Source organism: Manis pentadactyla, chromosome 8, assembly GCF_030020395.1.
Source record: "Manis pentadactyla isolate mManPen7 chromosome 8, mManPen7.hap1, whole genome shotgun sequence".
Taxonomy (NCBI): domain Eukaryota; kingdom Metazoa; phylum Chordata; class Mammalia; order Pholidota; family Manidae; genus Manis; species Manis pentadactyla.
The window spans coordinates 95,355,617-95,379,560 of record NC_080026.1 but is presented as its reverse complement, the minus strand read 5'-3'; the positions used below and the strand labels follow the sequence as shown (position 1 = coordinate 95,379,560).

General features: G+C 38.8%; 1 protein-coding gene across 3 annotated transcripts; it reads left to right on the top strand.

Annotated features, from left to right (window-relative positions):
• The first annotated feature begins 551 nt into the window (after nt 1–551).
• On the top strand, nt 552–23,825 carry PLA2G12B (phospholipase A2 group XIIB). Of its 3 annotated transcripts, none has more exons than XM_036928801.2 (4): nt 552–911; nt 15,400–15,488; nt 17,538–17,703; nt 23,324–23,825. In XM_036928801.2, exons 1-4 carry the CDS (start codon nt 701–703, stop codon nt 23,440–23,442), a joined length of 585 nt encoding a protein of 194 aa, XP_036784696.1. In that variant the 5' UTR covers nt 552–700; the 3' UTR covers nt 23,443–23,825. The 3 variants fall into 3 exon arrangements, with proteins under 3 accessions (XP_036784696.1, XP_036784695.1, XP_036784697.1); XM_036928800.2 differs by having other exon boundaries at nt 554–911; nt 23,321–23,825; XM_036928802.2 differs by having other exon boundaries at nt 558–706; nt 23,321–23,825.
• Nucleotides 23,826–23,944: the final 119 nt, after the last annotated feature.

Below are 23,944 nucleotides of genomic sequence, written 5' to 3'. Positions count from 1 at the left end.
TTAAAGAGGCAAAAATGCCCCAGCACTAGGAGGGCTACAATTAGGAGCTCTGTCAGATTAGACTACTGGGTGTGAGAGCCAAGCAGGGACCAAAACAGAAGCTGAATCCCGAATTAGAACGCTCACTTCATGCATATTTAGAGCACACTCAAATAAAATCCTGACCACTGGTACAGGCAACACATCAACCCCACTGTCATTGGGGGTTTCCTGAGCCCTTCATATAACCTCTCCAGCCTCCCTAGAGACACATGCAGGTGATTGGCTTAGATGTGGGGCTACAACCTTGGGACAAGCTCTTACGTCAAGAGGCTGGCTGTGAAAGACCAGACTTGTAACTGATCAATAAGTTAACAAGCTGGTTGGGGGTAGAATTCCAATTGCTCCACTGCTTATGCCTCCTAGAATTTGGCCACCATCTCCCTCCGCCAGGGCCAAGGAATACACTTTGAAGGGTTCTCTCTCACTGGCCATCCCTCAGACAGGCCCTCCTACTGCCTAACCTTTGCCCTATCTAATTGCCCTGATCTCATCCCAACCTCCATAGCTGCGTTTAAAGTCCACCCCTGGGGAACACACAGAGTGAGTGCTGCAGATAACTGCAGTTCTGCCTGTCATCTGGCTGGTGGCTGTGTACCTGGACTTCTTTGGACACTGGCTGAGCTTTGAAGAAAGGCCTCAGTACCTACCTGGCTACAGGATGAAGGTGGCCGCTGGCTTCTTGATTTTGTGGCTTAGCCTCGGGGGTGGCCTGACTCAGAGTGGCACCAGCCCTGATGCGGAGGAGTCTTATTCTGATTGGGGCCTTCGGCACATCCGGGGCAGCTTTGAATCTGTCAACAGCTACTTTGATTCCTTTCTGGAGCTGCTGGGAGGGAAAAATGGAGTCTGTCAGTACAGGTGCCGGTACGGTGAGTACGGTTTCTCTTCCTGAAAAAATGATTACTGGTGGACCTGTGAACTGCTGGAGCAGGGTCACAATCTGACATGCATGCACTTTTTCCTGTCATTCACCTCTTGGGTAAGGTTGCCAGATTCAGCAAATAAACATATGGGACACTCAGTGAAATGTGAATTTCAAATAAACAACCAATAATTTGTTGATATATTTAAACATTTGGGACACACCTATACTGACAAATTATTGGTTATCTGAAATACAAATTTCACTGAGCTCCCTGTATTTTACCTGGCCTACTCCAAAGAGCTTTGCAAGATGGATTCCCTGGGGCCATTTTGTTGAGTCTGTTGTGAGGCAGGTTAGAGAAATGCAGCATGGATGAGGAGAAGGAATATGAGAGGTCTTTAAGAAACATTCTGAGAAAATCTGCCAGGGGGTCAAACAGCTTTCTCAGTTACTCTGTGCTATGTCTGAACATGGATTCCCAGTTTCCCTAATGGAACTTGTACCTTCCCTTCAGCTCTGTCCATCTCAGATAGGCATCAATTTGCCTGACTCTCTAGAGAGAGCTGTCCCTGGGACTGCCACCTCAATCGGCCATGGCAGGCCGACAGTGGACAGGAGGGGCTTGCTGCCAGGCGCCTCAGCCCATCAGGGATCAGGGGCTGCGAGGGCCTGGGACTGTCCCTCAGGCCTGGGGTCAGCTACAGAACTGTGAATAGGTAGGAGCACTCCCTTGCCTGAGTTGTAAAGAGGGTGCCTGGGACCAGGTGCACACCCAGCTGCCAAAGGGGAGTCCCTGGTGCCAGTTCTTCCCTCGTTCCTCTCAAGGATGGAAAGGTAATAGGAGCAGAATGTGAGCCCTGGTCCTCGAAGGTAGGAGGCAGGGGGTAACTCCTAACGTGAGTGAAACTGTTTTTGAAAGCACACATAGTCTCATATAGCACTAGTTTTATGACTTAGTTTATCAAATGTTTCATCATGGGGTTAGAGACGAAAACAGTGAGTCAATTTAGCCTACCAGGAAAACACTCAACAGATAAAACTCAGATTCGAGAGACTCAAAAAAGCTACCTACTTGCTGGACTCACCCAATCGGTGTCTTTACTTTCAAGCAGGGAAGTTGCTTCCTTATAAACTGAGTGTGGCTAGGAAACAATGATTAACCGTTGCTCTAGAAAGAAAATATTTGTAGTCCAGAAGTTTTAACAGATATGGTGAAAAAAATGAAGATTCCATAGGATGAAAAGCTTGGTCTATGCCAGGACCCACGTGGACACCCAGCCATGTCTCTGGCCAGTGTGGGCGGGACAAACGCAGAGCTACCTGTCATTGGACTGTGCTCATCCACTTTGCAGAAATGGGGCAGGAACGGGGTGCACTCACTTAAGATATCTGATCAATACAAGTGCTGTTTTCTTTCCTAGAGGCAACACAAGACTTAGGTCTTTGTTTAGTAAATAGATAACCCCAAGAATTTTTTAGGAAAACAAGAATCAAGCCCCATTTTTCCTTCTCTAACAAAATAGCATTAAAAAATTTCAGCAGATTTTGGTTGCAAGGCTCTACCTGGGCAGGGTTGATGTCATCAGCCACTGGTGGGGGATGGGAATAGTCAACAGAGAGATTGCAGAAAGGCAAATAACTCCACGCTGCTGAACAGAACTTGCTCAAGGAGAGGCCCGAAAAACATGTAGGAAATAGAGAGTGAAGCCTTGTTACCTCTGGAACTCAGTGGAGCTGGGAACCTGGAGGCTGCGCCTTAACAGTACAAAATATCTTCTCAAGTTGATTGTGAATCAAGCAGTCTTTCCAACAGGTAACACCTAATAATTAAGTGGGTCTCTGTTTTTTTATATTGCCTCGTGATCATTTCTTATGCACACAAGGCTTCTGTTCTCTCTTTAAAGCTGTGGCTCTCAACCTTGCCTGTGCTTTGAATCTCCTGGAGGGCTTTAGACAGACTACTGGGCCCCCACCTCTCTTGTTTCTGAGTTGGTGGGTCTGAGGTGGGGCGAGAAGATTTGCATTTCTAAGAGTCCTCAGGTGACGCCAGGGAGGAAAAAAATGCTTTAAAGGCTGCAATCTTTGACCAGATGGAACAATTTAGCAACAGTTAGTCTACCATACAAAACTTCTATTTGATAGGAACTTAAAACGGTGGTTCTCTACCTCAAGCCCTGAGCTTAGAATGACCTAGGAGTTTTAAAAACACCTGCCACCCAAACCAATTAAACCAGAATCCGTGGGTTGGATGCAGACATCAGTGTTAATGTTTCCCAGGTGATTACAAAGTGCAGCCACTGTGTGGAACACTACTTGAGAGGTTACTGTTGGAGAACCTCAGCCCTGGGTCGTTCAGACAGGCGAAGGCATGTTTGTACCCTGGTAGCCCTCAGTAGCTTAGCGGTGTTGCTGTCTGTACTTCCTATATACACCAATTCGTTTTCATGTCAGCGCTCAAATGTGTACTTGTCAAAGAATCAAGCTATACATATAATGAGATTCAACACATATTAAAAGCAGACATAGCACAATTGAGGTAAGAACCAGAGATTCTGATTGGTGGTAGGACCCTAGAAATGCACAGGTGGTCCTTGAATCAGACTTTGAGAAATAGTAGTAATGGAAAAATCATGGGTTTGAATTGACTTGGGGCAGGTGGTGGTGGGGAATTCCATTGCTGGTGACCTTGGGCAACTTAACTAAGTCTTTCAACTGTTACTTCCTCATGTTTATAAATAATGTTAACAATAAAATAAACAATACCTACCTTGCAAGTTTGTTGTAAGAATTAAAGACAACAGATATAATGAATTAGTGCTATGTATGGAGTATGGCATATACCAAACGCATTTTATAAATGTTATGAGAAAGATTGCGGTGAACAGGTTAACTACACATGCAGATTCTTCCACTTCTCTTTCAACATAACATTTAAAAAAAAACACACAGAAATCTCAGTGGCTGGACAACACCCTTTCAGCTTCTAGAAGAAATCATCAAGTGATGATTTAAGTGTTCTGTGCTTTTACGAAGGTCTCTGGAGGACGTTTCTATGGAGCAGAGTTTCTGTGTCTGGTAAATAATGATTGAAGATATTGTCCACTGTCACAGTTTGATAAAAGGACCTCAGATGAGTTTCTTCTTGGGTTTAGTTCTAGAGAAAAATGTATCTTTAAATAATCAGGTTTTTTTCCAAGAGACCTTTTATCTGTTTGAAATCTTAGAGCAAAATTTTATGAACCTGTGAGTTTGTGTATTTTTCCAGGGTAAGAATTCATGGCCTTCATCAGATTTTTCCTAAGGGGATCTATAACCTGAACAAATAAGATGGTTACTGGCTTAGAGGCAAATATTGTTCCTGTACTAGGCTGACCAGCTCTCTTGGTTCACTGGGGACTGGGAGGGAAGTGGTGGGGGTTCCTGGGACATGGGACTTACAGTATTAAAACAGGGACAGTCCCAGGCAAACCGGGACAAATTTGTCACCCTACTCCATGCAGTAATTTAATCTGTTTTAGTGACTGAAATAGAGTTTATTGTTTCAGTAAAGTTGTCACAGTTCTACTTTGTTCCCTTGACGTATTTACTCTGCTGTATTTGAGTGTTTCTCGAAGTACACAAAGCACACAATTTCCAATAAAATACTCTGATTCGTTACTAGGCCTCTAGAGCTTCTTCCGCAGGAGCCAGCTGGGGAGGGAGAAGGGACACACCCTCCTGGGAAGACTTAACCCTTGACCTGGGTAATTAAGCCCCAGAAGTTCTCATGGCTCTTTTCAGTAACAGAACTAAAAACAGGTTGGGCCTAAGAGGCCATGTACAAGCCTAGGTGTAGAACTCGGGTTTCATGGCTAACTCTCCTCCTAAATCTCTCTCATTTGTCTTTTAAGTGTTTTACATGCTTTATGATGTTTTTACTTTATTTAGAAGATTTTAATTTTCATAAGATCTAATCTGTCAGTTATTTTCTTTACGGCTTCTGAATTTTTTTATCTTGTGCAGAACCATCCTCATATCAAGATTATAACATTCTGCTATTTTTTTCTGTGGAAGCAGCCATAGCTAATACATAATAAATGAGTGGCACAGTATTCTAATAACACGTACTATGAGCACGAAAATTTGAATTTCACACAATTTTCACATGTCACAAAATATTATCCTTGTTTTGACCTTTTCTCCCAGACATTTAAAAATACAGAAACCATTTTTAGCTGGCAAGCTATACAAAAGCAGGCAGTGGTCTGAAACTGGGCCATCGTTTGCCAGCCCTTGACTACAGGATCAAGTTGTCAGCCTCTTACTCCTATAAGTAGAAAAAAACAGAAAATAAAATTAATTTGTAGACATGGTGTATTACTGATGCCTAGACTCAAACATTCAAACTGTAAAGACTCAACACAACTCAAAACTACTTAAGATACAGTACATTATTTCTACGTAAACTCAAGCCATAACCTTTTTTTTTAGGACTTATACTTCAAGCTTCATTCCTAAACAGAATTTCTGGAGCTATCATTGAGTATCAACTACAATAAAAAAAATAACCTTCATCAATAGGAGGCCAAGGGGGACATGTCTAGTAACTGGTGTTTCATTATCTTTCAAACTGGGATACCAGAATTTTATCATCTGTTAGTTATCAGTGCAAAAAAGGCAGAGGGTATTCCTGGAAACTGCACTGAATCTGCTGCAAAAAAGCCTTTTATCAGCAAAATTATTAAAGAGGTAAGTTTCACCATCCAATTTATACATGTGTTTCTTCATGAATTCCCCCCTGATTTCTATAAAGCTAGTATGTGTAGAACATTTGTAAAAGAACAACTCAAAGAAAAAATCACCACAATCCCACCTCCAAGAGACAATACACACTTAATCATATGGCATAGTGTGATTACTTTTATATGTATAATTTGATTACTAATATGAGTTAATATACTTTACCCATTCCACTTCCAGTTCACACACACACACACGACAAGCTAGTACAGCATCAATGGTAAGAAATAAAAGGACTAGAAAACATAATAATAAAAAACCCCAGAACTTTGAAAACTAAGGCAAGGATTACTGATGGCTGGCAGACTCTGTCAACAAGTACTGTACCTCTCCATTACAAATAACAAGGAACGTCGGGTGAAAATGAAACATTAATGTGCACACACACACAAACTCAGGCTATAATGAAATAAAAGGAAACTTTCAATTTCCAGAAATGATGAGTAAATGCAAAAATAATGTAGTATGAGGGGCTGACACTGCCATGGCCTTTACAGTTTTTAATCTGGAACATATGTAGTCTCTCGGGGTTGAGGAATGGGTTTTAAATGTGCATACAAAGAGAGGAAAATTAAATTCCATTTGTAAGAATTGAGAAGTTGAAACAGTCTACAAAGCTTAGTCCCTCGGGAGCTGCCTAGTCTGTTTAAAAGGTATTAGAAAACTCTACCCAATATTCTGAGAAAGTAGCAAAGTTGCTTCCCATCCATGTGGGGCTGAGGCTTGACAGAGGAATAGAGAACTCCCGCTAAAAAACCATTATCCCCAGAATATTCTGTGCACAGGTGAGGAATCTGCATTTACATAGTTGGCCTGGTATGAGTATCCCAAGCTGAAAACTAGCAGGGTCTCAAGGGTCTGAGAGTCCTAGAGCTGCAGCAAAAACCACTGAGGAACTACTCTGTAGCACATTAGTCAGGCCACAGGAATTCCTTAGAGAAACAAGACCTTCTGAAGATGAGTTCTTACTAAAAGACTATACACTGTGTGAAAAAATAATCCACCATGGGGGAGAGTCATTAGACATTAAAAAATGAAAGATTTAGCATCCCAAAGCCTGGAGATAATAAAATAATATAATGAGAACATTTGAAATTATTGAAGAAATAAAAGGACTAGAAAACATAATAATAAAAAACCCCAGAACTCAATAAAAATAAATACACAGATTTAAACAAAGAAATCAAATAGAATTCCAAAAAATGAAAATTACAGTCATTAAAGAAAAAATGCAGTGGGTGGGTTGAATAGCAGATTAGTCAACCTAGAGAGAATTAGTAAAATGGAAAGTGGATTTGATAAAGCTAGTCAAAATTTAGTACACAGAGAAAAAGACAGAAAATACGAAAGAGAGGTTAAGATTCATGAGGAAAGAATTAACAAGAGCTGCCCATAAGGAGAAACTAGGTAAAATGAGGAAAAGAAATTATTTAGACACTGGTTGTGAATTCTCCAGGGGTGAAAGAAACCCAAGTCTTCAGATTATTTGAAGCGGGATAAGGATACACAATTCACAGCTGGATACGTTATATCTGATAATCATATATATATAGTGAAACTGTGAGGATGTGGAGAAATTGGAACCCTGTGCATTGCTGGGAGGAATGTCCTCCTCCTTTTCTACAGTAATAAGCCCCTCTCCCAAGTTTAAGCTGGGCCAATGGATGCCTCTGTTGAATAAAGACATCATGTCCTAGCCCAACTTTGCAACTAGGTGTTGCCATTTGATAAGGTCTGGTCAAAGGGTAATAAGAGGAAGTAATCATGCAACATTCTGGAGTGAGTTTCTTAAAGAGAGGAGGAACCTTGACCCTTCTACCTCCTTCTTCCGTCCTGCTGCTGGTGACACAGATGTATTGGCTGAAGCTCCAGCTTGGTTTCAGAGAAGTACAAATTTACCAGACCAGGCTTATGATCCTTACTTCTGGATTTTTTAATGAGATTTTCTATTTTATTTAAGTATCTAAATAATGTAATATATATATTATTATTATATAAATATATGGAAAAAATTGTAACACTGCATTGAAAGACATTAAAGAAGACTTAAGTAAATAGCAAGCTACTATGCTATGCCCATGTTTGGGAAGATGGAAAATCAGTTGTTTCCAAATTAATCTATAAAGTCAATGTATTTCAACCAAAATCCTGTAATATCTCTTGTAGAATTTACTAAATTGACTGTAAAATCTGTAAAGGTTCAAGGACAATTACAACAAATTTTAGGGACAAGTAGGGAGAGATTTAAAGTGTAAACTTAGTACCTAAACTTAGTACTTAAAAATTAAAACAGAAAGGGGGGCACAAAGGGGGCTTCAACTGTACTTGTAACATTTAATTAAGCAGAAAAAAGTATTTATAGCTGAAAGGAAAGGAGCGACACACAGCAGCAATTCACCGGAGAATTCTGCTTTATTAGGGAAAGGCGCTGGGTTATATAGGAAGGGGCATGAGCTGATTGAGGTGTCACTTCTATGGGGCTGGTGGCTATTGGCTAGGTGCTGGGATTAGGGGGGCGAGAGGTGATTGGGCTTCAGGTGGTGCCAGCGGGAACCAAGGACCCAGAAGATAAGCAGGAAGTTTGCCATCTTATGGTTGGGGGCCCTTCAATAGCAAGTTTGTCAGTGTTAACATTTATTATGTTCTTGTAGTGGGTACATGAGTGTTTGTTTCTTTCACTTTTCCTCAGCGTTGAAATATTTCATAATACAAAATAATTAAAAATATCTGATAGGAGAAAGTTAAAGAAAGAAAAAAGAATAGCCATGTGCCTCACTCTAAGGACCAATTCTTAGCTTTTTTTCCCCTCAATCTTATGCTCTGTGTTGTATCTCCTAAAAAGAGGCAAAGGAATGTGGTGAAAGACCATGGGCTCTGGAGACAAATACAAAATCTGGATTTATATTCTATTTTCCTCCTTGCTTGACATAGGCAAGTCATTTCCCCAATGCTAAATGACTTAGCACCATTTTCATTATTTGGATATTGGGATAAAAATACTCATTGCCGAAGACTGCCCTGAGTTCATCTCAGGTCAAGGTTATCTATGATGACTACCATTGATACAACTGACAACTTCTCTCTACATATTTGCAAGATTATAAAAAACTCAAAAGCCATGTAGGAGAAACCAAGACATTCAAAGCTTTTTGGATAATTTCTACTTAGTTCTATGAAACAAATGCCTGAAATATTGTGTAGGAGTGTTTTCCTTGCCCTTTGTTCAATAATGCTTTGCCTACATTTCTGGAATCAACAAAATTTCCTTCAAGTTATTCTGAAAAAATTTTGAGGCACTGTTATGATTCTGATTCCTTCAGTGTGTGGTCAGGCAATGCTCTCCTTTTCTGTGTGCGGTGTGTGGCGTCACCAGAAGGGAGTAGTCAGAAGCCTTGAGTTAGTTTGCTTTTGCCATGGACCTTATCTTCAAGGTCATGCACTCAATAAATGTTAGAATTGTTAGTAAATAAGTGCTCATAAATTATTTGACATTAGGAGAAAATGCTAAATTACCCTAAAGGTTACTACTCTTTTATGATGACATCATCATCATCACCATCAGCACCTCCTATTACGGATATGAGTGAGGAACAATGACGTTTTTTTAATGCAATTTATTAAAAATTTTATTTTATTATCATTAATCTATAATTACATGAAGAACATTATGCTTAGTAGGCTCTCCCCTATACCAAGTCCCCCCCACAAACCCCACTACAGTCACTGTCTATCAGCATAGTAAGATGTTGTAGAATCACTACTTGTCTTCTCTGTGTTGCAAAGCCATCCCCTTTCCTCCACCCCCCACATTATACATGCTAATCATAATACCCCCTTTCTTCTTCCCCCTCCTTATCCCTCCCTACCCACCCATTCTCCCCAGTCTCTTTCCCTTTGGTAACTGTTAGTCCATTCTTGGGTTCTGTGATTCTGCTGCTGTTTTGTCCCTTCAGTTTTTCTTTTGTTCTTATACTCCACAGATGAGTGAAATCATTTGGTATTTGTCTTTCTCCGCTTGGCTTATTTCACTGAGCATAATACCCTCTAGCTCCATCCATGTTGCTGCAAATGGTAGGATTTGTTTTCTTCTTATGGCTGAATAATATTCCATTGTATATATGTACCACACCTTTTTCCATTCATCTACTGATGGACACTTAGGTTGCTTCCATTTCTTGGCTTTGTAAATAGTGCTGCACTAAACATAGGGGTGCATCTGTCTTTTTCAAACTTGATGCTGCATCCTTAGGATAAATTCCTAGAAGTGGAATTCCAGGGTCAAATGGTAAGTCTATTTTGAGCATTTTGAGGTACCTCCATACTGCTATCCACAATGGTTGAACTAAGTTACATTCCCACCAGCAGTGTAGGAGGGTTCCCCTTTCTCTGCAACCTCACCAACATTTGTTGTTGTTTGTCTTTTGGATGGTGGTGATCCTTACTGGTGTGAGGTAACATCTCATTATGGTTCTAATTTGCATTTCTCTGATGACTAGTGATGTGGAGCATCTTTTCATGTGTCTGTTGGCCATCTGAATTTCTTCTTTGGAGAACTGTCTGTTCAGCTCCTCTGCCCATTTTTTAATTGGATTATTTGCTTTTTGTTTGTTGAGGTGCATGAGCTCTTTATATATTTTGGATGTCAAGCCTTTATCGGATCTGTCATTTACGAATATATTCTCCCATACTGTAAGGTAACTTTTTGTTCTATTGATGGTGTCCTTTGCTGTACAGAAGCTTTTCAGCTTGATATAGTCCCACTTATTCATTTTTGCTTTTGTTTTCCTTGCTCAGGGAGATATGTTCATGAAGAAGTCACTCATGTTTATGTCCAAGAGATTTTTGCCAATGTTTTTTTCTAAGAGTTTTATGGTTTCATGACTTACATTCAGGTTTTTTATCCATTTTGAATTTACTTTTGTGTATGGGGTTAGACAGTGATCCAGTATCATTCTGACATGTAGCTGTCCAGTTTTGCCAGCCCCATCTGTGGAAGAGACTGTCATTTCGCCATTGTATGTCCATGGCTCCTTTATCAAATATTAATTGACCATACATGTTTGGGTTATTGTCTGGAGTCTCTAGTCTGTTCCACTGGTCTGTGGCTCTGTTCTTGTGCCAGTGCCAAATTGTCTTGATTACTATGGCTTTGTAGTAGAGCTTGAAGTTGGGGAGTGAGATCCCCACCACTTTATTCTTCTTACTCAGGATTGCTTTGGCTATTCGGGGTCTTTGGTGTTTCCATATGAATTTTTGAACTATTTGTTCCAATTTCTTGAAAAATGTTGTTGGTAAGTTGATAGGGATTGCATCAAATCTGTATATTGCTTTGGGCAGGACGGCCATTTTGACAATATTAATTCTTCTCAGCCAAGAGCATCGGATGAGTTTCCATTTGTTAGTGTCCTCTTTAACTTCTTTAAGAGTGTCTTATAGTTTTCAGAGTATAGGTCTTTCACTTCTTTGGTTAGGTTTATTCCTAGGTATTTTATTCTTTTTAATACAATTGTGAATGGAATTGTTTTCCTGATTTCTCTTTTCTGTTGGCTCACTGTTAGTGTATAGGAAAGCCACAGATTTCTGTGTGTTAATTTTGTATCCTGCAACTTTACTGTATTCCGATATCAGTTCTAGTAGTTTTGGAGTGGGGTCTTTAGGGTTTTTTATGTACAGTACATTGTCATCTGCAAATAGTGACAGTTTGACTTCTTCCTTACCAATCTGGATGTCTTTTATTTCTTTGTGTTGTCTGACTGCTGTGGCTAGGACCTCTCAGTACTATGTTGAAGAGAAGTGGGGAGAGTGGGCATCCTTGTCTTGTTCCTAATCTTAGGGGAAAAGCATTCAGCTTCTTGCTGTTAAGTTTGATGTTGGCTGTGGGTTTTTCATATATGGCCTTTATTATGTTGAGGTACTTGCCCTCTATACCCATTTTGCTGAGAGTTTTTATCATGAATGGATGTTGAATTTTGTCGAATGCTTTTTCAGCATCTATGGAGATGATCATGTGGTTTTTGTCTTTCTTTTTGTTGATGTGGTGGATGATGTTAATGGATTTTCGGATGTTGTACCATCCTTGCATCCCTGGGATGAATCCTACTTGGTCGTGGTGTATGATCCTTTTGATATATTTTTGAATTCGGTTTGCTAATATTTTATTGAGTATTTTTGCATCTACGTTCATCAGGGATATTGGTCTGTAATTTTCTTTTTTGGTGGGGTCTTTGCCTGGTTTTGGTATTAGGGTGATGTTGGCTTCATAGAATGAGTTTGGGAGTATTCCCTCCTCTTCTATTTTTTGGAAAACTTTAAGGAGAATGGGTATTATATCTTCTCTGTATGTCTGATAAAATTCCAAGGTAAATCCATCTGGCCCGGGTGTTTTTTTCTTGTGTAGTTTTTTGATTACTGCTTCAATTTCTTTGCTGGTAATTGGTTTGTTTAGATTTTGTGTTTCTTCCTTGGTCAGTTTTGGAAAGTTGTATTTTTCTAGGAAGTTGTCCATTTCTTCTAGGTTTTCCAGCTTCTTAGCATATAGGTTTTCATAGTAGTCTCTAATAATTCTTTGTATTTCTGTTTTGTCCGTCGTGATGTTTCCTTTCTCATTTCTGATTCTGTTGATGTGTGTTGATTCTCTTTTTCTCTTAATAGGTCTGGCTAGAGGCTTATCTATTTTGTTTATTTTCTCAAAGAACCAGCTCTTGGTTTCATTGGTTTTTGCTATTGTTTCATTCTTCTCAATTTTGTTTATTTCTTCTCTGATCTTTATTATGTCCTCCTTCTGCTGACTTTCGGCCTCATTTGTTCTTCTTTTTCCAATTTTGATAATTGTGACATTAGACTATTCATTTGGGTTTGTTCTTCCTTCTTTAACTATTCCTGGATTGCTATATACTTTCCTCTTAAGACTGCTTTTGCTGTGTCCCACGGAAGTTGGGGCTTTGTGTTGTTGTTGTCATTTATTCCCATATATTGCTGGATCTCCATTTTAATTTGGTCATTGATCCATTGACTATTTAGAAGTGTGTTGTTAAGCCTCCATGTGTTTGTGAGCCTTTTTGCTTTCTTTGTACAATTTATTTCTAGTTTTATACCTTTGTGGTCTGAAAAGTTGGTTGGTAGGATTTCAATCTTTTTCAATTTACTGAGGCTCTTTTTGTGGCCTAGTATGTGGTCTATTCTGGAGAATGTTCCATGTGCACTTGAGAAGAATGTGTATCATGTTGCTTTTGGGTGTAGAGTTCTATAGATGTCTATTAGGTCCACGTGTTCTAGTGTGTTGTTCAGTGCCTCTGTGTCCTTACTTATTTTCTGTCAGGTGGATCTGTCCTTTGGAGTGAATGGTGTGTTGAAGTCTCCTAAAATGAATGCATTGCAGTCTATTTCCTCCTTTAGTTCTGTTAGTATTTGTTTCACATATGCTGGTGCTCCTGTGTTGGGTGCATATATATTTATAATGGTTATATCCTCTTGTTGGACTGAGCCCTTTATCATTATGTAATGTCCTTCTTTATCTCGTTACTTTCTTTGTTTTGAAGTCTATTTGTCTGATACTAGTACTGCAACACCTGCTTTTTTCTTCCTATTATTTGCATGAAATATCTTTTTCCATCCCTTGACTTTCAGTCTGCGCATGTCTTTGGGTTTGAGGTGAGTCTCTTGTAAGCAGCGTACAGATGGGTCTTGTTTTTTTATCCATTCAGTGACTCTATGTCTTTTGATTGGTGCATTCAGTCCATTTACATTTCGGGTGATTATCGATAGGTATGTACTTAATTGCCATTTCAGGCTTTAGATTCGTGGTTACCAAAGGTTCCAGATTACTTTCCTTACTATCTAAGAGTCTAACTTAACTCACTTAGTATGCTGTTACAGACACAATCTAAAGGTTCTTTTCTATTTCTCCTCCTTTTTCTTCCTCCTTCATTCTTTATATATTAGGTATCAAATTCTGTACTTTTTGTCTATCCCTTGATTGACTTTGGGGATAGTCAATTTAATTTTGCATTTGCCTCACAATCAGCTGCTCTACCCTCCCTACCATGATTTTACTACCTCTGGTGACAGCTATCCAACCCTAGGAACACTTCCATCTATAGCAGTCCCTCCAAAATAGTCTGTAGAGATGGTTTGTGGGAGGTAAACTCTCTCAGCTTTTGCTTTTCTGGAAATTGTTTAATCCCTCCTTCAAATTTAAATGATAATATTGCTGGATAAAGTAATCTTGGTTCCAGGCCCTTCTGCTTCATGGCATTTAATACATCATGCCTCTCCCTTCTGGCCTGTAAGGTTTCTGCTGAGAAGTCTGTTGTTAGTCTGATGGGCTTTCCTTTGTATGTGATCTTATTTCTGCCTCTGGCTGCTTTTAACCGTCTGTCCTTATCCTTGATCTTTCCCATTTTAATTACTATGTGTCTTGCTTTTGTCTTCCTTGGGTCCCTTATGTAGGGGGATCTGTGGATCTCCATGGCCTGACAGACTATGTCCTTCCCCAGATTTGGGAAGTTTTCAGCAACTACCTCCTCAAAGACACTTTCTATCCCTTTCTCTCTCTCTTCTTCTTCTGGTATCCCTATAATGCGAATATTGTTCCACTTGGATTGGTCACACAGTTCTCTCAATAGTCTTTCATTTTTAGAGATCTTTTTTTCTCTTTGTGCCTCAGCTTCTTTGTATTCCTCTTCTCTAGTTTCTATTTCATTTATTGTCTCCTCCACCGTATCCAACCTGCTTTTAATACCCTCCATCGTGTTCTTTAATGATTGAATCTCTGACCTGAATTCATTCCTGAGTTCTTGGATGTCTTTCCGTACCTCCATTAGGATGTTGATGATTTTTATTTTGAACTCCCTTTCAGGAAGAGTCACGAGGTCTATATCATTTAAATCTTTCTCAGGATTTGTATTAACAATTTTACTCTGGACAAGGTTCCTTTGGCGTTTCATGTTTGTATATGGCGCCCTCTAGTGTCCAGAAGCTCTATTCTGGAGCTGCTGAGCCCCTGAAGCAATGTCGGGGGTCGCAGGGGAGGGGTACTGGTGCCTGGGGGTAGGAAAGAGCCTTTCCCCACCTCCTGGCTGCTGTGCCTGTCTCCACTGCCTGAGCCAGTGGGCCAGTCACACAGGTATAAGTTTTTGTCCCATAGCAGACAGATATGGATCCCTGCTTTCCACAAGCAGCTGGAGTCCCAGTCTCCCCAGGAACTCTGCCTGTATTAACTTTCCAACCCGGTAGTCATGCGAGTCTCATGAAAGCACCATGAAATGTAGGTTTATGCTCCCAGAGCATATCTCCGGAGCTAGGTATTCAGCAGTACCAAGCCTTCCACTCCCTCCCTGCTCCGTTTGTCTTCCTCCCGCCAGTGACCTGGGATGGGGGAGGGGCTCGGGTCCCGCAGAGCCACAGCTCTGGTACGTTACCCCGTTTGCTGAGGTCTGCTCTTTTCTCCAGGTGTGTGCCGTTTGATGCCACCCTCTTTCCTATTGCTCTCTCAGGATTAGTTGCACCAATTAAATTTTCTAATTGTATCCAGTTTTAGGAGGAAGCCTCTGTCTCTCCTTTCACGCTGCCATCTTTAATCCTATCTCTCGGAACAATGACTTTTAAAAGAAAAATTGAATATGCATTTTAGATAATTTTTATTTGATGAATGTTCCCTAATGTTTCATTTCTAAATATTTCTTCCTGCTTCTTTCCTCTTTTTTCCCTGCTAGGAAAGGCACCAATGCCCAGACCTGGCTATAAGCCTCAGGAACCCAACGGCTGCAGCTCCTATTTCCTGGGTCTCAAGGTACCAGAAAGTGTATGTACCATCACCATTCTTTTCTTAGTTGACTGGTTTTAACTAAAACAAATCCAAGAGTTATCACTGATGGAAGTGATCACTTATGGAATATAGTTGAGCAGAATAAGTATTTAAAATCAGATACACAGAAAAGGAGATACTTTACAAAATATTTGATTTCCTTTTCTCAGAAGCAGCTGTCCCTCAGATAAGTCATTTGGGTAATAAACTTTGAAATCACCACTACCAACATCAGCCGACTCTTAGGGGGCCACATATAAGAGACTTTCCAGTGAGGGCTGGTGGTAGCTAGCCTTTGAGAGCTGATTCTTATATTGGCAGGACTCTTGCAAGTGTTTGATTTACATGTGGGTAGCATCAAAACAGCTCTGTCCGAGTGTTAACACCATAGAAATTTGCACACACACATCCATCCACACGCATTGCTCCCCACGTCTGGCTGCTGGCTAAACGTTCACCATCACACTGCTGACCATTTCTCAAACTATTGTCCTCTTCTAAAAACAAGTAATAAATTAATTTATTTTAAGAACTTTTGGAAGCCCTAGAGGGTTTATGTAAAATGTAGGTAGAGGGATTTCATATCTAAAGTATGATTTTGAATTGTGTTTTAACTGGACTAAACTTCACTCTTCTGCTGATTCAAAAGATTTTGCTTTGTAATAATTTTCTAAGCAACATGTTTGTTCTTCTAACTAAAATGCTGGCCACCCACATGGCATTTTTGTGAAAACTGGAAAAAGGTCTCCTTTCCTCAAGATAGTTTTCTTCTATTCATCAGAAGCTTATCTTAACATACTGATTTTGTTAGAAAAGGAACTTTGACTGCCATTGGCCAGGCATTTTGCTTAATAAATATACAATCTATGATGTCTTGTGGGAAGGTGCCTCTTTAATATGACGCACTTGTGCCCTTCACGAGCTGCCCAGCTGAATGTCCAGCCTTGTCCCCATCCACGATCATCATGTGATGGATACAGAAGAAAGCCAATCTTTTCAAATATGTATTTATATTACAGAAACCACATATTTTTCACTAATATATTTTACTTGATATCAATTTAGAGGCTATGGAAGTGATATGCACTCTATTTTGTGGATAATGTCATTATCTACCTTAGAACAGTAAGTGTCCTTTAATTACTGGTTCTATCATGTCCCTTCCTTGCTCAAGGGTCTTTATCAAACCTAACTAGTTACTTTGAAAGTCAAGACCCTAATTAAAAATAGGAATATATGTATCTGTATCCTTGCTAAGACCCTTCAAAGCCTAAACAAAGAATTGACTTACTTGCTCACATGATTTGCTCATTATTTCCTTTCCTTACCTGCTATATCCTAAGTCTACTCTCATCTCTAATAATCTTCCCAAAATAAAATTCCTGTTTGATAACTCTAAGTGTGGCATTCTATGAACTTACTCTGTTTATGCCACAATATTTACAGTTGTTCATAGGATACTTAATAAGTGTGTGTATGTGTGTTAGAAATTGTCCCCCCGTGGTCAGGAAAAATGTGTTCTACACCCGACTCTGCGTCCTGACATATACAGACACCTACACATACCCTTAAAACAGTGCTGTAGGGATGAGTCCCTAATAAATGATGGTGACCTTTTGATGAACTGACGCTTAATTTTTCATACTTTTGAGACTTCAAATCCTTTGCTCAAACAAAATCTCACATAACAGATTTTAGTTCAATTTGGAAGTCCTGCAGCTCTGCCCTCTTGACTAACCTTCTGATCTCTATTCTTTCCTGATCTCTATTTTCATCACTCTAGTGGCCTGTGAATTTGAAAATTATTAACATCTAAAAGAAAAATAAGAAAAATGGGCCATTCAGAATTATTAAACTACTAATGAAATCATAATCGAAACTTAGCATTCAGTGACTGTCAACCTGATGTTATTCTCTGAACTCACTGGTGTTTCTGAATTGATCTGAACACTGTACAGGAATTTGAGAACTGGCTAGTCGTAAGTGGGCAAGGTTGCCTAAGGTCGTTAGTCTAAACGTGGCATTTTCTTCCTTTTCTTTACCCAGATGGACCTGGGCATTCCAGCAATGACCAAGTGCTGCAACCAGCTGGATGTCTGCTATGACACCTGCGGTGCCAACAAGTATCGCTGTGATGCAAAATTCCGATGGTGCCTCCACTCAATCTGCTCTGACCTTAAGCGGAGTCTGGGCTTTGTCTCCAACGTGGAAGGTATGTATTTTAAGGGAATCTACTTGTGAGCAGGGAGTTTTGTTCCTATTTTCACACAGAAATGGAGCCACAGCCCCTTTACTCAGAGGCCAGCAGAGCTCACTGGCCTTTAGAGAACACTGAAAAACGCAAGAAAGATGAAGGGAGATTCTGGGCTCTCCGTCACTGAAGCTCTTGCTGCCCTGCCCAGGAGCTGCTGGCACCACTCCTGGCGGCACGGCCGCACCAAGCGCTTCCCAGAGACATAAAAATCTATCCTTTAAGACTGGAGGAAGAGTTGCCCAATTGGCTTTAGTTATCCATTCCACGATTAAATAATTTTCCACATCAGGAGTTATTCTGTATTAGGACTACTTGGTTTGGTTTAAACTCCTTTTTTTCTTGTTTTGTTCTCAGTTGGGTAAAGAATTTTTAAAACCTATTTTTTTTGCATATAAGGTTCTATATACATTTGAGGGTGATTATTTTTAAACAACTGCTTAGAAACCTAGTTTCTAGTGCTGACTGTAAAATTTCTTTTTCCTAAATCACCTTAGGAAAAGACTTAGTCCTTTAGGTTTGGAAGTCAGAACATTATATCCAAGTATTAGCATTATAATTTTTAGATGGTAAAGTTTGAAATTCAGGCTTATAAAGAACTGGCCCTATGCCACTGAGAAAGTAGGCGGTAGAAAGAATTATAGATCTTGTTCACAGATCAATGTTTACAGGGAATTTCCAAAGTAAATGTGTGAGGACTTGAAAATATGAATAATTAATTAGACCCTGTAAAAGGGAGTATCACTCTATTCTTGCAGAAGGTGAAAAAGTGCCTGCTGCTAATCTAGGGTCATGTCAAGGTATTTCCTCCAAGCAATATCCTATTGATTCTTTCTCCTAAATATCTCTGATATACCACTGCCTGGTTACTGCAAAGTAGTCCAATCTCTGGGTCCCATCCAATCTATTCTCCTGTTAGGCACCAGATATATTTTTATACCAGATGAATCTAGGCCTTTCACAATCTGTGTAAGACCTTCAGTAGGTTCCTTTTCCTCAGGATAAACCCAAACTCCTTAGTATGACATACATAGTCCTTTTTTACTCAGTTCTAGAGTACCTCTCCAGCATTACTTTCTGATTTCTCCTCTGACTTCTGCCATTCTGAAATACTTGGTTTGATGGCCCATATCTTTCATTTTTTAAAATTAAGGTATCATTGATATACAATTTTACAAAGGTTTCACATGAGCAACATTGTGGTTTCAATCATCCATATTATCAAGGCCCCCACCCCCACCCTATTACAGTCACTGTCCATCAGTGTAGTAAGATGCTATAGAGTCATTACTTGTCTTCCCCCTGCTATACTGCCTTCCGTGTGACCTCCCTACATTATGTGTGCTAATCATAATGCCCCTTACTCCCCTTCTCCTTCCCTTCCCACATACCCTATCCCACTCCTTCCCTTGGTAACTAGTCCCTTCTTGGAGTCTCTGAGTCTGCTGCTGTTTTGTTCCTTCAGTTTTGCTTTGTTATACCCCACAAATGAGTGAAATCATTTGGTACTTGTCTTTCTCTGCCTGGCTTATTTCACTGAGCATAATACCCTTAAGCTCCATCCATGTTATTGCAGATGGTAGGATTTGTTTTCTTTTTGTGGCTGAATAATATTCCATTTTGTATATATACTACATCTTTATCCATTCATCTACTGATGGACACAGGTTGCTCCCATATCTTGCTATTGTAAATAGTGTGATAGCCCATATATTTCTGCCTCTGCAATTCCCTCTGATTGGAACACTTTGATCATTCATTTTTTGTTGTTGTTGAAATAGGTTTATTAATATATAATTCACCTATTATGAAATTCAACCATTTAAAGATTTTTTAATATGTTCATAGAGATATGCAGTCAGCCCCACACTCAGTTTTAGAACATTTTCATTGCTCCAAAAAGAAACCCCATAGCCATTAGCATTTGTACCCTATCCCATTCCCAGCTCTAGGTAAACACTAATCTGCTTACTACCTCTATAGATTTGCCTATTCTGGAACTTCACATAGATGGAATCAAAAATATATGGTCTTTTGTGATTAGTTCCTTTCACTTAATAAGGTGTATCCATGTTGAAGCATGTATCAATATTTCATTCTTTTTTACTGCTGAATAATATTCCATTGTATGGACATGACATGTTTTCTGTATCCATTCATCAGTTGGACATTTGGGTTTTTCCTACATTTTGGCTATTATGAATAATTCTAGTATGAACATAAGTTTTTCTGGAGGCATTTTTCATTTCTCTTGAGTGTATATGCAGGGGGGGAACTTCTGGGTTATATGGAAATTTTATGATAAACTGTTTTCCAAAATCACTACACCATTTTACATTCCCATCAGGAATATATTGAGATTCCAGTTTCTCCACATCCTTAACCAATGTTTGTTACTAGTTGTCTTTTTGATTATAGACCCTAGTGGGTGTGAAATGGTATTTCAGTATAGTTTTATTTACATTTCCCTTATTGCTAATGATGTTAAACATTTATTTATGTGCTTATTGGCCATTAAATATCCCCTTTGGAGAAATGTCTACTCAGATCCTTTGCCCTTTTAAAAATTGTTATTTGTCTTCTTCTTATTGAGTTGTAAGACTTCTTTATATATTCTGGACACAAGTCCTTTATCAGATATATATGCTTTGCAAATATTTCTTTCATTTTGCAGGTTGTTTTTTTCACTTCCTTGATGATATCACTTGCAGCACAGAGGTTGTACATTTTAACTAAGTCCAATTTACCTATTTTTTTCTTTCATTTCTTATGCTTGTGGTGGTATACATAAGGAGGTTTTGTTTAACCCAAGGTCATAAAGATTTACTCCTGTGTTCTCTTCTAAAAGTTTTATGTTAGCTTCTACATTTAGGTCTATGATCCATTGTTAGTTAATTTTTGTTTTTGATGTAAGAAAGGGGTCCAACTTCATTCTTTGGTATATAGGTTTCCAGTTCCCATACATTTATTGAAAATGACTACTCTTTCCCACATTAAATTGTCTTTGTACTCTTGTCAAAAGTTAATTACCATAAATAGTTCTATTTCTAGACTCTCAATTTTATTCCATTCATCTATACCAGGGCCACACTGTCTTTATTACTGTAGTTTTGTAGTAAATTTAAAAATCAAGAAGTATCCTTTAACTTTGTTCTTTTTAAAGACTGTTTTGGATATTCTGGATCCCTTGCATTTCTATATGTATTTAGGTTCAACTTGTCAATTGCTTCGAGAAATGACAGTTAGAATTTTGTAGGGTTTTGTTGAAACCATAGATCAATTTGAGGAGTAATGCCATCCTAACAAAATTATGTTTTCTGATTAATGAATGTCCTTCCTTTTATTTGGGTCTTCTTTAATTTCTTTCAACAATGTTTTATAGATTTCAGAGCACAAATATTACACTTCTTTTATTTCTAAGTATTTTATTCTTTTTGATGCTATTATACATGGAATTGTTTTATTAATTTTATTATTAGACCATTCATTGACAATGTATAGAGATACAATTATTTTTGTACATTGATCTTTTATCCTGCAACTTTGCTAAACTCATTTATTAGTTCTAATAAATTCTTAATAGATTCATCAGGCTTTTTTATATACAAGATAATGTAATCTGCATATTGTCTTCCTTTCCAAACTGGCTACCTTTTATTTCTTTCTCTTGTCAATTGCTGTGGCTAGAACTTCCAGTAAAATATTCAGGAGAAGTGGTGAGGGCAATGTGGAGATTAAACAACATGCTACTGAACAACGAATGGGTCAAAGAAGAAATCAAAAGGCAAATCAGTTATCTTGAGTCAAACGAAAATGGAAATATGACAGGCTCCTAAAAAATATAAGTCCAGGACAAGACAACTTCACTTTTAAAGTGGCTTTGACATTTAAGAAGAATTGATTGGCCATTTCAATGATTTCAACACTTAAGAATTAATACCAATCCTTCTCAAACTCTTCCAACAAATAGAATAGGAGGGAACACTTCCAAACTCATTGTATGGAGTATTAACCTGATGCCAAAACCAGACAGGATACCACACAAAAAGAAAATTACAGGCCAAGATCCCTGAACACAGATGCAAAAATTCTCAACAAAATATTAACAAACCAAATTCAATGATACATAAAAGAATCATACATCATAATCAAGTGGGATTTATTCCAGAGATGGAAGGATGATTCAATTTCTACAAATCAATCAACATGATACACCACATTAACAAAATGAAGGATAAAAACCATATGGTCATCTCAATAGATGAAGAAAAAGCATTTGACAAAATTAAACATCCATTTACGATAAAAACTCTCCACAAAATAGGTTTTGTGGGAACCCATTTTGGGAACATAATAAAGGTCATGAATAACAAGTCCCCAGCTAAGATCATACTCTATGAGAAAAGTTAAAAACTTTCTTCTAAGACCAGGAACTTGACAAGGATACCCATTCTCACCACTCTTATTTAACATAGTATTGGAAGTCCTAGCCAGAGCAGTTAGGCAAGAAAAAGAAATAAAAGCCATCCAAATCAGATTGGAAAAAGTAAAACTGTCACTATTTGGAGATGACATGATCTTATATATAGAAAACCCTAAGACTCCACCAAAAACTGTTAGAACTAACAAATTCAGTAAAGTTGCAGGATACAAAATCAATATACAAAAATCCACTGCATTTCTATGCACTAATAATGAACTATCAGGAAGAGAAATTAAGAAAACAATTACATTTATAATTGCATCAAAAAGAATAAAAAAGCCAGGAATAAATCTAACCAAGGAAATGAAAGATCTGTACTCTGAAAACTATAAGACATTGATGAAAGAAATTGAAGATGACACAAATAAAGGGAAATGTATTCTGTGCTCATGGATTGGAGGAATTAATATTGTTAAAATGTCCATACTAACCCAAAGCAATCTAATCTACAGATTCAGTGCAATCCCTATCCAAATTCCAATGGAAGGCATTCTGAGATGCTTGCCCTCATAACCCTTCCTCCAAAGGGATAGAGACCCTTTTTGTGGGCTCCCATACTACCTTGGTGTTACTTCCATCATGGTGTAGTAGCTCTTTATTTACCTTTCCATCCTGTCCACCTCTATGTCCAAATGGTGAGATCCTTGATCCTAACAGAGTGGCTAACCAGCACATACAACACACACACATTTTTTCAATGAATGAATGGTTATCCATCTCACACTTGAATAGTGAAAACTACAGGAAACATAGTGATATCTGAGGGAGTATTCTGCAAAAATGGTAGATTTCCCATGGAGTGATCATAGTGGCATGGAAAATTCAGATGGCTAACCATGGTTTTGACCTGGAGGTCCATAAAACAAGGGCATCCCAAAGTCTATTCTGCTTTACTAGACTGGATGGAAGCTTCTCTGAAAAAGCTTCTCTTAAATATGCTTTTCCTTTTAATTCTGTATTTGGAGTACCACCTCTACTTTCTTTTGTGTATCATGTCATCCTTGGAACTATTTTGCTTCTTTAAAATTACTTGAACTACTACTTGTGGTAGTCTTGTATATTAACCTGTATCTCTCTCTCTTCATCTTTTTCAAGTAGCCTGTGATTCTCTGGCTGATACTGTGTTCAATACTGTATGGACCTTGGGCTGCCGACCCTTTATGAATAGCCAACGGGCAGCCTGCATCTGTGCAGAAGAGGAGAAAGAAGAGTTATGAGGAGGAGGTGATTCCTTCCTGGTTTTGAGGACACCACAGCTGTCAGTCTCAGAGATGATAGTCTGGCAGACATGTCTCATCTTTCTTTCATAAGTTTGGATACCACAAAGCAGGAGAAAGGAGACATTGTTCTACATTGTTCTTCAGCTGAAAAAGTGACTCCCATCATTTGAAGAGAATTGAAAAAAAGACATGGAGTATTTGAAGGCTTCCCAACCAAGACACATTTACCTGGAAATTTAGTTCATGGTGGAAAGTCTAAAATACTGGGATTCCTGGACTTGATAATTATATTCATAAATGAAATTTTGAAGAGCCCAACCATTTGGGAGGCTAGGATTTCCTCTGGTCCATGCTTCAGTTGCCAGAAGCATCTCATGTTTTAATAAAGTGTACCTCGTAGAAAATTTGAAAAGGAATGAATTCCATTATCACCAGCATGCTTCCATTTCACTTAGACAAGCACAGAATCCAACCTGGTAAGTTCCACCAATGATAACAA